This window comes from Papio anubis, chromosome 4 (genome assembly GCF_008728515.1).
Source record: "Papio anubis isolate 15944 chromosome 4, Panubis1.0, whole genome shotgun sequence".
NCBI lineage: Eukaryota > Metazoa > Chordata > Mammalia > Primates > Cercopithecidae > Papio > Papio anubis.
The window spans coordinates 9,469,106-9,484,500 of record NC_044979.1 but is presented as its reverse complement, the minus strand read 5'-3'; the positions used below and the strand labels follow the sequence as shown (position 1 = coordinate 9,484,500).

The 15,395-nt window shown below is 45.0% G+C and overlaps 1 protein-coding gene across 6 annotated transcripts in view; it reads right to left on the bottom strand.

Annotated features, from left to right (window-relative positions):
• Positions 1 to 949: 949 nt before the first annotated feature.
• Positions 950 to 15,395, bottom strand: part of ZNF777 (zinc finger protein 777) — a 29,855-nt gene continuing 15,409 nt past the window's right edge. For all 6 annotated transcript variants that reach the window (XM_009204140.4, XM_021936382.2, XM_021936381.2 and 3 more), the window contains 2 exons: positions 6,107 to 6,358; positions 950 to 2,514 (listed from right to left, as the gene is read on the bottom strand). In XM_009204140.4, coding sequence (XP_009202404.2) covers positions 1,358 to 2,514; positions 6,107 to 6,358 — 1,409 coding nt within the window. In that variant the 3' untranslated portion in view covers positions 950 to 1,357. The remainder of the gene's footprint in view (positions 2,515 to 6,106; positions 6,359 to 15,395) is intronic.

Here is a 15,395-nt window from a genome sequence, read left to right as displayed (position 1 = left end):
GTGCTTAGCTTACGAATTCTTTATACAAAGAAGAGGGAGTTGATGATCTCTATGGTCCCCTGAAAGTCAAGAGTGTATCACCTTCGTCCTCCAAATCCCCTTTTGCAAACCCCCTTCAAGTATCTTGTCACAACTTGACAGGCCTGGCTTCAGCAGTGCTCTCCTCTCAGGCCAGTCTCTCCGCTTTCAGCCCAGCTTCCTCAGTGTGCGAGACTGAGCTGCGCACTCTGCTAGCCTCCGTGAATTGTCCCTTCGAATGGCCTGAATTCTCTCTGGGCCACTGCCAAACCCATCAGCAGAGTAAATCGCTCTGTGGGCAATGTAGTATGCCTGCAGTTTCTCTTTCAAAAGAGAGAGCTGTAGGCAGATGGGAAATGAATGAATACCTTGAGAAACCAGGATTCATTAGTGCATTCAGCAAGTCCAGAGTAGCTTTGATGCAACATTCAAATAAAAAATGTTCTGACTGGTGCCTTTTGTGGCTTCCGCAAAGACTGGCACCAGGGGCCTCTGCACCTCTTCCCTAGGCTTCCCTCCCGCCACCCTACTCCTCAGCCAGCTGCATTTCAAGCTAGGCAGGAACGCCTGGGCACTGAGGGAAGCGCCCAGCTTTTGCTACAGGACTCCAGCTCATTCCAAACCTGACCGTCACTCTTGTTGATCATGCTAGTCAACTGGGACCTATTACGTCCTGAGCTCCCAGCATCCTCGCGGACTCCAGGGCAGAAGCGAAGGTCTAGGGATTCCCGCGGTCCTTTAGACGTCAGTCCTGCCTCTCCTTCTCCATTTCAGAACCAGCGGGATCAGCGTCTCCTTTACCACCCAAATGGAGAAGGCACACAAAAAAGGGTCCCAACAGAACCTGTCAACTGACACTACCATATGTCCCTCGGGCCTTCTCAAACCCTCCCCTTCAAACCAAACAAAAACGGCAAACAGGAAACGCTCGTCTTTTAAAAATTACTCTATTATTATCAAATAGAACCACAGTATCCAAAAGGTAATTATAAAGTTCTATCCCCAACTAGATGGGCCCTACACCGCCCCTCTGAGTGGCCGGCGGCCAAATCACGCCCCCCGTGCTGATTGGTTTCATCCATTTTATTGTCAAGGAAATTAACAGCCCGAAAGGGTTCCCCAGGTCCGCGCCCTCCCCCCTGGGGCCCCGGGGAAACGCGGCAGCAAGGGACCTGGTCTCACTGCCCCCATGTCCTTGGGAGGAGGGACGAAAGGAGAGGGGAGCTCACGGCAAAGGGGCTGGGGGCGCCCCGCCCCCACCCGCTGGGCTCGGGCCTGGCGGTGTCCGAGGGGGGCTCGGCCCGCGAACCTGGCCGGGCAGGGGTGGCGGGGCGCGCGCTCACTCGCCCGTGTGGGTCCGCAGGTGGTACTTGAGCGACTGCTTGTAGCGGAAGCACTTGGCGCAGTGCGTGCAGGGGTAGGGCCGCTCGCCCGTGTGCGCACGCTGGTGCTCCAGCAGATGGTGCTTCTGCGTGAAGCGCTTGCCGCACTCGGCGCAGTGGTAGGGCCGCTCGCCTGTGTGGATGCGCCGGTGCTCCAGGAGGTGGTGCTTGCGGATGAAGCTCTTGCCGCATTCGGGGCAGGCATGTGGCCGCTCGCGCGAGTGCACACGGCAGTGGTTGGTGAGCTTGGACTTCTCACTGAAGCTCTTCTCGCACTCGGGGCACTTGAAGGGCCGCTCGCCCGTGTGAGTCCGCTGGTGGCGCAGCAGGTGCGAAGGGCGGCTGAAGCTCTTGCCGCACAGGCTGCAGATGAAGGAGACCTCATGCTTGCCCGCATGCACGCGCTGGTGGATCACCAGGCTGATGTGCAGGCGGAAGCTCTTCTTGCACTCGGGGCACGTGTAGGGCCGCTCGCCCGTGTGCGTGATCTGGTGTTTGGTCAGGCTGGACTTGTGGCTGAAGCTGCTGTCGCACTCGGGGCACTTGTAGGGCTTGGGGCCACTGCCGCCGCTGCCCGAGCTGGGTGACTTGGGGCGTGGCTTGAGCGCGTGCTTGGGGTTGAACGTGGGCCCGCGTTCGGGTGAGACGCAGCCTCCGCGCACGCGGTGGATGCGCTGGTGCAGCGTGAGCTGTTGCTTGTGCCGGAAGCTGATCTCGCACTCGGCGCACTCGTAGGGCCCCTCCTTGATGTGGTTGCGCTGGTGGATGATGAGGTTGATCTTCAGGCGGAAGCTCTTGCCGCACTCCATGCAGGTGAAGGGCCGCTCGCCGCGCCGGTTCCGCTGCTGCTGGCTCGAGGCCCCGCGGTTCTCGCTCAGGTGCCGCTCACCGTGCATGGAGGGCGCCAGCCTTTTCACTGCAGGGTTTCCTAGCTGCAGAGGCGGGGGGCTCTCCTCGCCCTCGGGGGACATCTCCCCGGGCAGCGGGGTCTGGTACATACTGGCCTCGTATCTCCCGGACAGCTGCCCAAGGGATTGCAAGTGCTGCGGCAGCTCATCCTCCTCTTCCTCTTCTTCCTCCTCATCTTGTTCCTCTGTCTTGATCACGATCCCTTCTGCTCCAGGGACAGAGAGAGAAAGTCGTTAGCTGTTGCCTGGCGCCCCTAGCCTACCTGGATGGAGGTACAGCATTGCTTTACCCTCACCAAAACATTGCATTATTGGCCCAAATTCCTTCTTTTGGGAAAATTCTCCTCTCTCTGCGGCCCCTGGTCCGCTCCCCTCCCCCAATGAAGTGGATGCGTAACCCAGGCTGGCCTTGCTATTTGGTTCAGGAATGAGTCCAGACTTAAAAGGGGCTAAAAAGAGTTCTCCTTGGATTTATACGGAGGACCGCACGGGAAATCGCTTCCTGTTGGTTATGATGCAAATGGTAGAGCCGGACCCAGCAGGAAAGAAGGAAACCAGTACATAGAGCCGATGTGGGAACACCTGGATCCAGCCATGCCTGATGCTGGAATACTCACGATTCTCTAATTATGAGTGATACACACCCCTTTTTCCATTAGGCTACTTAAAGGTTGGGTTTCTACCAGCTGTACCAAAGGGTCTCCACTCCTCTAAGGTTCTCAGTCTTTGCCCCTCTGAGGACATCTCTGCCTGAACTCTGCTCAGACCAGCCCACTTCTTTCCTAATCCACTGGGAGATTTCTCCTCTTGGTGCCTTTCCTCACCTTCCTCCAGAAATTTCCCTCTCCTCTCCACGTCTGCCTTGATTATCAAAACCTACAGCACTCCACCCCTCCTTGGAGCCCACAGTACTCACTGGTGCCCACCCTAGGAATCAGGAACCCAGCCTTCTGCAGCCTCTCATGGGTGGAAGATGCACCGGCACAGTCAGACTCCACCACTCTTGAACCTGGATCAGCTGCAGGCAGTGTACGCCCCACCCAGGGATGCCCCCTCGACTCTCTAGCCTGGTCCTTTATGATAATGTAAGTTTCAGAGAAAAGAAGTGGCTCCCGACTCCTGTTTGAGTTTTCTCAAGTGGCTTGTACTTATTTGGCACTAACTGGTGAGTTCTATTTTTAGTCACCAGCTTTGTGTGACATGAGAAAGTCACTTACTTCTCTGAACCCATCTGTGACGAAGACAAAAAGTCTGTGTGTGCAGAATAATTAAAATCAAACCAACAAGACCTTTTCAGAGCACTCATACCTGTCTTCTTTTCATGAGCACAATATCTTATTATAGGGCAAGTCAAGCAAGAATTCTCCCCATTTTACAGATGGGTCATCCAAGCTCAGAGATACCAAGTGACGTTTCCAAATAGAAAATGAAGTCCTAGGCCTTTCTGGAGCTTGCAGGTTGGGACCCATCTGGTCTACCTCCTCAAGTAACAGGGACTGAAGCTAGCAATGTTCGTGACCCAGCCAACGTCTTGTAAAGTTGCTAGTGACTCCCTGTCTTCCTTAGCACTTCCTTGTCCTCCTCTACAGCCAGTGAACTACAGTGGTAAAATTAGGACACAGGTGTGCTGAGTCAAGGCTGCCTCAGTAGTGTTAGGATTCTCAGCAAGAAGTGACCCAGAACATCCTTGGAGCACGATGCCTAAAAGATCAAGAGCAGGCAGCTGCAGAGTGTGGTAACTAGTTGCCCTGGTGTTTATCCTGAAAATACTGAGTATCTCTGAAAGGCAAAGGGGAAAATAGATCCTGAGAAGGGCTAAACTCTCCTTGAGGATCAAAGGTGCTTATTTCTTTTTATCTTTTTTTTTTTTTTTAATTTATTTTTGAGTCTGGCTCTGTCGCTCAGGCTGGAGTGCAGTGGCATGATCTTGGCTCACTGCAACCTCTGCCTCCTGGGTTCAAGTCATTCTCGTGCCTCAGCCTCCCAAGTAGCTGGGATTACAGGCGCCCGCTACCATGCCCAGCTAATTTTTGTATTTTTAGTAGAGATGGGGTTTCACTATATTGGACAGGCCAGTCTCGAATTCCTGACCTCAAATGATCCACCCGCCACAGCCTCCCAAAGTGCTGGGATTATAGGCAGGAGCCACCGCGCCTGGCCAAAGGTGCTTTTTTCTTAATGGAATGATAAACACCAAACATTTGGCCCTAAAACTCAAGACTCACAATTCCACAAACTACTGTTTAGTAGTTTTCTAAAGTTCTACTACAATTAATGGGGACTGCTCAAAAGGCAACTGAATTTATACAATGATGGTCCCAATTTGGCATGTACTCAGAATCTACCTTAGACAACATGGTATGTCAAAAACACTTCTGAAATCCCATGGAGTTACTTAAAAATCAGGTGGTAGATCCATATATGTACATATTTTTGAGACAGTGTCTTGCTCTGTCACCCGGGCTGGAGTGCAGCAATACAATCATGGCTCACTGCAGCCTCAGCCTCTCAGCTTCAACCAATCCTCCCACCTCAGCCTCCCAAGGAGCTGGGACTGCAGGCATGCACCACCATTCCCGGCTAAGTTTTAAATTTTTTGTAGAGATGGGGTCTCCCTATGTTGCCTGAGCTGGCCATGAACTCCTGGGCTCAAGCAATCCTCCTGCCTTTGCTTCCCAAAGTGCTGGGATTACAGGTGTGAGTCACTGCTCTGGGCCTAGATCCATATCTTTTGACCAAGAGGAATGGTCATTAATAAAATGCAAATTATGGAGGAATTATCTACAGATAATTTTTAAGCAGTTTACATCAATATAATACTTTTAAAACCAGAAATGGATGTGGATATATTTCTAAATATAAAAGTGTTATACAAACATGTAATGGTGAATGACTTACACATAAACAAAACATCCAGACAAAAACAGAAGTCCAAGTGGGTTCTACCAGTTTTTCAAGGAACACACTCAATTCCTATTTTTTTTCAGAATACAGAACAAGAGCAAAAGCTGCCCAGTTCATCTGATAACAGTATAATACTGTTTCCAAAATTAGATGAGAATAATTCAAGAAAACGTTCATTTCATTTATGAATACAGTTGTCTAACTTGAGTAAAATATTTATTACCTAAGTCCAATAGTGAATTCAAAAAATACATCATGATGATCAAGTAGGGCTTTTCTTGGGCCTGCCAGGATGGCTCAGCATCAGAAAATCCATCACAAAAGATGTCCTGGGATCAGGCCACCATGAGCCCCAGTGCCTTACTGTTCTTGAACTCAGAAGGAGCAAGAGTGAGCAGCACGGTGATAAAGTTTTATAATTAAACAAAAATGAAGACTAGGTTCGAACACAGAATGGCAGTGCTATCATTATTTGAAAACCATGCTCTCCAGGGCTGAAATCTTCAAGGTAGTTGAGGCTTCTAGGGTGATGTGAGATGATCAAGGACACGTTGGGAGAGTTCTGGCTTTGCCACTCTCTGTGTGGCCTTGTCCAATCTATTTAACCTCTGCCTGTAAAATGAGGGGTGGGATAGGTGAGCTCTGAGATCCCTTTCATTCTTGCCTGAACCAGTCTTTAGCGGTAACCACTTCTTTCCTGGGTTGGAGATGGGTTCTTATAAGTCCTGCGTCACGAAGCCTATACCCGAGGCCATGCTTGGTAATTCTTTCCCACCTGTTGCCCCATCAGTGTCCAGCTACCTCTCTGAAGGAACCACAGCTGTCCCAGGGGGCAGCGGCCCTCTGGAAGGCCTCATGGCAACACTTCTCTGGCCCTCCCCACCCAGCACTCACCCGTGCAGTTCCTCTGCTGCACCAGCATCTGCTTCAGTTCGCTGAACTCACTGGAGCCTTCCGTGGACTCCTCCAGCGTGTTCTCTGGCTCCTGCATGTCCAGGTCTGGCTGTTCCCCACAGGGGTCACCCAGCTCTGAGTCCTGAAAGCCGTGCTCTTCCACCTGTCCCATCAGGGGCTCAGGTGTCTCCAAACTTTCTGAGCCCTCGTCGTTGGTCTGTACCTCGATCTTAATCACGATCCCGTCATGTGCTGAGAGAGGGTGGGCAGGGGTGAGAAGAAAAGAACCCAGAATGTTCATGCCAACTGCCCAGGTTTCTGCAGCCCTACAATTTACATCTCAATAAGTCTCATCTTAGAGACCCTGAAGAAATGTAATATTGAGTTGGAAATGAGTAGACACAGAATTTTCTGGACACCTTGTAGCTTTGAATACCAATACAAACTGCAGTCAAGTTAAAATAGATGCAAAGTTTGTTTGCCATGAGCACCATAATTAAAAAAAAATTCAGCATTGTCAGGGTTTATTTTATTATTAGTCTTATTTTTTCAATAGACAAAGGTCTCGCTCTATCACCCAGGCTCGAGTGCAGTGGCACGATCATAGCTCACTGCAGCCTTGAACTCCTGGGCTTAAGTGATCCTCCCAAAATGCTGGGATGACAGGCATGAATAAGCCACTGTGCCCAGCCAGGGTTTATTTTAAAGAGATGCCCATTCCTTTTCTCAGTCAGACCAGCCAACTGGTACAGTTAACACAGTTTCTCTCTCATCTGCTCGCTCACAATCAGGTTGATGAAGAAAAGGCCATCTCCTGACTACTCCCACCCCTTGGCCCCATACCCTGAGGTGTCCAAAAAACAGACTCACATTCCCAAGCACGTATGCATGTACACCAGGGGCATTTGAGTTTGTTTTTAGTTAAATAGCATCCTATTACACACTACCCTGAAATTTATGTTTTTAAACTTGCCTATAGGTCTGTAGACTAATTTCAAATGTACCATTACATACATAGGTGTCATTTTACATAAATGGGATTATAACACATTTTTGGGTTTTAGTGCAGTATTTTTTTCTGTCTAATTTGCGTTCCCCTTCCCTCTCTTCCCATTTCACTGTTATGACTTCCCAGGTAACTCCTATAATTTACCAGGACTCTTCTCTGTGCTTATGAATAAGCCACATACACGTTTATTTATTTATTTATTTTTCTGTCACTATTGGCCTCCTCTGTGTTCCTCTACTCAAATATCTTGTAGAAATCCCTTCAATTTCTTTCTTTCTTTTTTTTTTTTTTTTTTATTTGGAGTCTCACTCTGTCACCCAGGCTGGAGTACAATGGCGCAGTCTCGACTCACTGCAAGCTGCGCCTCCCTGCTTCAAGCGATTCTCCTGCCTCAGCCTCCCGAGTAGCTGGGATCACAGGCACCTGCCACCACGCCCGGCTAATTTTTTGCATTTTTAGTAGAGACAGGGTTCCACCATGTTGGTCAGGCTGGTCTAGAACTCCTGACCTCATGATCGGCCTGCCTCAGCCTCCCAAAGTGCTGGGATTACAGGCGTAAGTCTCCTCACTTTTTTTTTTTTTTTTTTTTGAGACAGAGTCTCCCTCTGTTGCCCAGGCTAAAGTGCAGTGGCATGATCTCAGCTCAGTGTAACCTCTACCTCCCAGGTTCAAATGATTCTTGTGCCTCAGCCTCCCAGGTAGCTGGGATTGCAGGCATGCACCACCACACCCAGCTAATTTTTTGTATTTTTAGTAGTGATGGGGTTTTACTATGTTAGCCAAGGTGGTCTCGAACTCGTGGCCTCAAGTGATCTGCCCACCTCAGCCTCCCAAAGTGCTGGAATTACAGGCATGAGTCACCACACCTGGCCTCAAGCCAATTTCTACAGTGCTAATACATTGTTAAAAATGCTGTATATATTCCATGGTCAGGATAATACCGTAGCTTATTCATTCTTTCCCTAATAGAAGAACATTGGCTTTTTTTCCCAGACTTTTGCTATAGTTAAATAGAATATGTCATGTACAAACATATTCATTCATTCATTGAATGTTTACTAGCAGATATCTACTGAGCACCAATTACATGTCATGTGGTCTAACAGCTTTTGATATATCAGTGAAAAAAACATGGACCTTACATAAGGTGGTAGACACAATAAATAAATTACATTGGATGTTAGAAGGTGACAAGTGCTGTGAGAAAAAGAGAAAAGAAACCAGGAGATAAATGAACCAAGCAGCCTCAGTCCTGCCCTCCTGAGGCTCCTCCTGCTCCTCTGCCAAATCCATTCATTCCCTTACTAAGAAATCAGACAAACTCATCAGGCTGAAAATGGGTGCTAGATGACCTAAGCTGGATTCCTTCGGATGAGTGGCACTCCTTTAATGCCTCTCTGATTCACCAACTCCACTGGTTTGGAAGTGGATGGAATATAAAGCAGCTCTAATGTTCTCATTTACCCCGATTCCCTCAGAACTGTGGGACTCTCCCACTCTCTCCAAAGATGTCTGTGTCCCATTCTCTATGAAAAGGAAAAGAAAAACTCATCCATACCTCCATCCCCTACTTCCTGCACTGGCTCAGAGTCACCATCTTTACCTCCCTTTTCTCTCCAATCTCAGGGAAAGTAATGTCTCTCTTCCCTCCTCCTATCACTGAAATCCTCTGCTTGTTTCCTTAGCCCTGCCCATTTCTTTCTCCCTGGAGTTTTGCTCCATTAGTTGTGTGCCTTTTCTCCTCTGTCTTCAATCCTTGTCTCTGTGCTAAATCGTTATGATCCCTCCACAAACATGACCATGACCATGACCATGACTCTAGCATCAGGAAAACTTCTTCCCTGACTTCACAAACTACTTAAAATATTTTGCTTGCTTACACCTTAAAATAATTTTTAAAACTATGTACTCCTTTGCATCTTTTTGAATAAATATATAAAATGCATCAGTAACTGCAAAAGATGTAATTTCTGGAGTATTGTAAATATTGATACTTTGAAATAAACTCTTCCATCACCCTTTAATGTCGCCAATGGAATCTAAGAACCCCAGCAATTTTAAACCCACCATTATTCACTTAAAAACACATGAACAAATTCTTCTTTGATAGCTGGAATTTTTATATCATTCCTTTTCACCTTGAACTTCTATTTCTATTCCCACTTTGCCCACAGAATTTTATCCTAATAGAACATATTTGTATGCTTAGAAGCCTTTTACTGATCACTTCATCTACCACTCTGCCACAAAAATGTGTATGTAAATTGAAGGTTTAATTTTGCTTTCATTTCTAATAACCACAGGTCTCTAAGTGTTCATTTTTTTCCTGGCTTAAGTTATCCTTAGTGATTATCACTACAGAATGATAAATAATTATCCAAGATAGAAAATAAAGAAACTTTGGGAAATGTATCTTATAAGGATGAATAGAATTTTTTTCCAATTAGTTTACTTATCTGGAAATCAATATTCTTATTGTAGAATATACAGTTCAGAATCAATTTGTCTGTTTCATTTTTATAAATGAAACCTCATTTACATTGGGAAACCTCATTTACACAAATATGTAGATGGGCTGGAAGCAGCTTTGTTATGGAACTGTCACTCAATTCTGAACTTCTGAATTATATGCCACAAAGATCACATGGTCAACATTATCATCAAAAACTGTTTCTAGGGCCAGGCGCGGTGGCTCACGCCTGTAATCCCAGCACTTTGGGAGGTCGAGGCGGGCGGATCACGAGGTCAGGAGATCGAGACCATCCTGGTGAACACTGTGAAACTCCATCTCTACTAAAAATACAAAAAAACTGGCCGGGCGTGGTGGCGGGCACCTGTAGTCCCAGCTACTCGGGAGGCTGAGGCAGGAGAATGGCATGAACCCAGGAGGCGGAGCTTGCAGTGAGCCAACACGGCGCCACTGCACTCCAGCCTGGGCAACAGAGCGAGACTCCATTTCAAAAAACAAAACAAAACAAAACAACTGTTTCTAATGACCTATCAGTTCACAACATGATTAGTTTCTCTTTCAATTTTGTTAAAGGTAAAATATTGCAAACAACCTAAGCTGCAAGAGAACTTGCCATCCAGGCCCCAGAGTGACGCGCTGCAGGACATGTATCCCAAAATTCTGAATATTCTCTCTGTTTGGTGACCTGGGGGCTTTATGCCTCTGAGAAATGCTTTATAGTAAGATGGAGATGGGCAGGAAGTGCCTGTTTTGTTTTGTTTTTTAAGACATGAGGCCTTGCTCTGTTGCCTAGGCTGGAGTGCAGTGGTGAGATCATAGCTCACTGCAGCCTCAACCTCCTGGCTTAAACCACCTGCCACCTCAGCCTCTAGAGTAGCTGGGACTACAGGCATGTGCTACCATACCCAGCTAATTTTTAAAGTTTCTGTAGAGATGAGGTCTCCATGTTGCCCAGGTTGGTCTCAAACACCTGGACTCAAGTGATCCTCCCACCTCGGCCTCCCACAGTGCTAGGATTACAGGCATGAGCCACCATGCCTGGCAGCCTGTTTTTTTTTTACATAATGGGAGAGTAGATGAGAAGCCACATTTCAGAGACCACATGCATTGTGTGCTTTTGGCTGATCAGCTGGACAAGAAGAGATGGACTAACGACCGGAAACTGTGCCCTCAAAGACATCTGTATTATGTCTCTCCTGGGGAGTACCCTTATCCCCTCAAGAGCATGGGTACCCCAGCTTGAAGACTAGTGCCTTCAACACCTGGCCCTACTTCAAGACCCAACTTGAGTGTCCACCATTCCATCAAGCCTCTTCAGTGCTCTCAGCTGGACACAGCTGTGCTCCTCCCTGAGCTCCAGGCATTCGCCTGCTCCTCTTTGTGGCACATACTCTTTCTCCCTCAAAACAGGCAGTATGTACACACTTTGACCCTCCCCTCCACTTGCTAGATAGCAGGGAACGCCAGTGTTTCCCACCAACAATGTCTCCCCACCCCAAACAACTTTTCAAAGAGTACTGACAACCAAGCTGCATTTATTTATAAGCAGGAATTTGTTCTCCCATTTAAAAAATTAATCGAAGACACACACATTGTGGGAATATAGTTTATGAAAAAGGTAACATTTCAATCCAGTGGGGAAAAGTTTAAAAGGAATGGAGACAACTGGCTTCCTGACTAGAAAGGGAAAAAAGCTACTTCACGTATTTCACACTGAACTCCTGATGAACAACAATATTTATGTATAAATAAGAAATTCACACCTAAGTTTTACAACTTTAAGCTGAGGAACAGGCTATCTGTAACCCTATGGGACTTCAGATAGTCCTTCTGGAGGACGTTTGGTAATTCGTGCCAAGCATATTAAACATGCCCAACTCCTATCAACTATAATTTTGCTATAAATTGTTTTGAAAGGATTCTTGTAGCTTGCTGTTGCCATCATTTGGCTATAAGAAACTTATTTAATCTGTGATTGGTTTTTAATAATTCATGTTCATAAGAACTCCTGTGAGGTGGGGAAAAATCCCATAAATTGTTTTCAAATGTATTAAACATTTGCGAAGACTGAATTTATTAGTTATTGAAACTGATATAATGCCATATTTTTAGACATTTAGTTAAAATAAGCATTTAATTACTTAGACTTAGCAATTTTCTTTTTGTTTTCTAGGGCAAAAAAAAAAATTTATTTTGTGTTTCAAAAATTTTTATAGCTTTTTTTGAGATGCTCACAGACCTAAGATCTGTGATCACAGTGTTTACTAAATAAAATAGCTTGAGTAAATATTTCTACATTTGATATGAAACCCAGATTGGGAGGCTGAGGCGGGTGGATCACCTGACGTCAGGAGTTCGAGACCAGCCTGGCCAACATGGCGAAACCTTGTCTCTACTAAAAAATACAAAAACGAGCTGGGCGTGGTGGCAGGGGCCGGTGATCCCAGCTACTCGGGAGGCTGAGGCAGGAGAATCGCTTGAACCCGGGAGGCGGAGGTTGCAGTGAGCCGAGATTGCGCCACTGCACTCCAGAGTGAGACTCTGTTTCAAAAAAAAAAAGACTGATAAATTTGAATACATAAAAGTTAAAAACTGCTATTACACACACACACACATACACACACAAAATATAAAAGTAAACCACAGGCCAGGCGTGGTGGCTCACGCCTGTAATCCTAGCACTTTGGGAGGCCAAGGTAGGCAGATCACTGGAGGTCAGGAGTTTGAAACCAGCCTGGCCAAAATGGTGAAACTCTGTCTCTACTAAAAATACAAAAAAATTAGCTGTGCATGGTTGTGGGCGCCTGTAACCCCAGATACTCGGGAGGCTGGGGTAGGAGAATAGCCTGAACCCGGAAGGTGGAGGTTGCAGTGAGCTGAGATAGTGCCACTGCATTCCAGCCTGGGCAATAAAGTGAGACTCTGTCTCAAAAAAAAAAAAAAAAAAAAAAAAGTAAACCACAAACTGGGGAAAGTATTCATATACATACTGTTAGGCAAGGGCTAATATCCTTAATATTTTAAAAGCTTTTTACAAATCAATAAAAAGATGAATAATCCAAAAGAGTAACAAAAAAGATTATTTACAGAGTAGTAAGAGATAATAGTAATCAATAAAGGTATGAAAATATGCTCAACATCACCCTTATAGAAAGTATGTTTCATCCACATATTGTGTTTTTTCTACTTACTACTTTGGCAAATGAGAAAAAGATAAATAATACCTGTTACTGGTAAGAGTGTATAGAAACAAACATTCTCATGCTTAGATGGATGAAGGCATGTAAATTGGCACAAGTGATTTGAAGGGATTTGCCAGGATCTATTAAATTTTTAAGTGGGTATATCCTTTGACCCAGAAAATCCATTTCTAAATAAGTTCCTGACAAGTGCATGAAGATCTATTTATAATAATCTTTACTGAAGCACTGAAACTTGTGAACAACCTAAATGCACATTAATGGGACAGTATTTAAACAAATTATGAAATCAATACACAGAATACTACTGTCGGCTATGAAAAAGAATATGACAAATTTATATATTGTGACATGTAAAAATGTCAATGATATACTATTGAAAAAAGAAACTTGCTAATACTTCTATATTGTCTGACTTTTTTACAATGATAATGTGTATATGTATTACCTACATAATTAAGGCTATGTGTATGTAATCACATGCACATAAAATTGGAATGAATAAACTGCTGACTCTTGAGAGAATACTATCGGGGACTTTCTCTCTGTACTTTTTCTTTGTGAAATTAAAAACCAGTATTGCCACATTAACTCTCTCTACCAGCTCAAAGCAAATAAATATTGGTTGACACTGACTTTCCAATCTTCTCATGGCTATACTTTGTTAGGTTTTTTTTAATTAAAAAAATTTTTTTTAAAGTTATACATGCACACAGGCTCGTTGAACATAGTTGAACAGTTCTTCGAAAAAAAATTTTTTTTTGAGACGGGGCTGCAACTTCCACCTCTTGGGTTCAAGTGATTCTCCTGCCTTAGCCTCCTGAGTAGCTGGGATTACAGGCACGGGCCACCACGCCCAGCTATTTTTTTCTTTTTTGCCCTTTTAGTAGAGATGGGGTTTTACCATGTTGGCTAGGCTAGTCTCAAACTCCTGACCTCAAGTGATCCACCTGCCTCGGCCTCCCAAACTGTTGGGATTAGAGGTGTGAGACACCACACCCAGCCCAGAACTTATTTTTTAAAAAGTTCTTTTCCACTCACCTACCCCCATTTCCTGCTCCCCGAGGCAATCACTTCAATGATTCCAGCTGATTCTTTGGTCATTTACCTCCATAACTCTAAGTAACACACTTATATTGCTACTCCTTGAGTTTTCAATTTTAAGCATCATCCATTGACTTCCAAGGGATGAAGGTCTCCTCTGAACTGATCCTGCCAATACAGTTTTGTAGTAATTTTAGTTGGATCAATACTGGATGTTTACCTCGCTAGATTATATCAATGTTATTTATAACAAAACTCTGTAGTATAGTGAGTACTTCCAATGCCTGTAAACCTTCTTGCCTTCCCTAGATCTGACACTTTTTTCTTTTGCCCAGCTTACGACTAATTATCATGAACTCAGCCCCAAACTCCCCCAACCTTACCTTGCTGTGTAACTCTCCTCTCCAAACATTCAAATATATTGGGTGTTTATCCATTTCATCTACTTGAAGACAAATTTCTGGGACCTGTGGAGGTGCCCCACACAACCGGCTGCCTCTAGGTGCACAGCTGGCCTCTCGGAATGCCCTTGGGCCATGCCCCTGGAGTGCCCCCACCTCTCTCTCAAGTTGGCGTTTGTAATGCCTCCTTCTTGGTTTACTTCCTCATTTTGGCAAAGCACCTCCCCCACTTTGATAAAGGATTTGTGGAGACTTGAACATCTCAAAATGTCTCAGTTTCACTCATATTTAATCGAAAGAGTTTGGCTAGATATTGAATTATAAGTTGGAAAATATTTTCCTTTGGAATTTGAAAGGCATTGCTCTACTGTCTTCTAGATCCCAATGTGGTTACAAATGTCTGAGGCCATTCTAATTCCTGTTTCTTCGCATGACTCTGTTTCTCTTCTCTGGAAGCTCATAGGATTTCCTTTGTTCTCAGTTGCTCTGAAAGTCCATGCTGAAAGTGTAGGTCTATTTTCTTCCAGTGCTCTGGGCAGCTGGCTCTTTCAATCTACAAAATTATGGCTTTAATTGGTGGGAATTTTTCTTGAATCATTTTGTTGATAATTCCCACCTGTTTTTGCTACTCTTTTTTTCTGGATATTCCTATTATCTGGATATTGGATTTCCATCCTTCAGTTTTCTTATTCTTTCCCTATTTCCTTCCATCCTTTATTTTTATTATTTCCCTATTTTCTTATCTTTTAGCTTTATTTTCTGGGATGTGTGCTTATCCTCCAACACTGCTCCTAAGTCTCTAACTTGTACTATTACATTTTTGATTTCCAAGAGTTCCTTTCTCTTCTTTTTTAAAAAAACAAGCATTACACTTTTGTGTCATGAATGCATTCACTTATTTTATCTAAGGATTTTATATGTAAGTATTCATATATACATTTTTTTCCTCTCTGCATGGTCTCTGTTCCTCTAAATATATTTTTTCTGATGTCTTTACTTATTCATCTCTGTACACCACAGACTTTTCCCAAATGTCTTCTGGTTCTTGGTTGTCCACGGAGACTTACAAGAGGACACTCAAGAGAACAAAGAGCTGAATGCATTTGGGTGGGGCTTGCTAAGTATGTGTGGGTCTCTGCTTGGCCCATAGGGAGCTTTGGCCAAG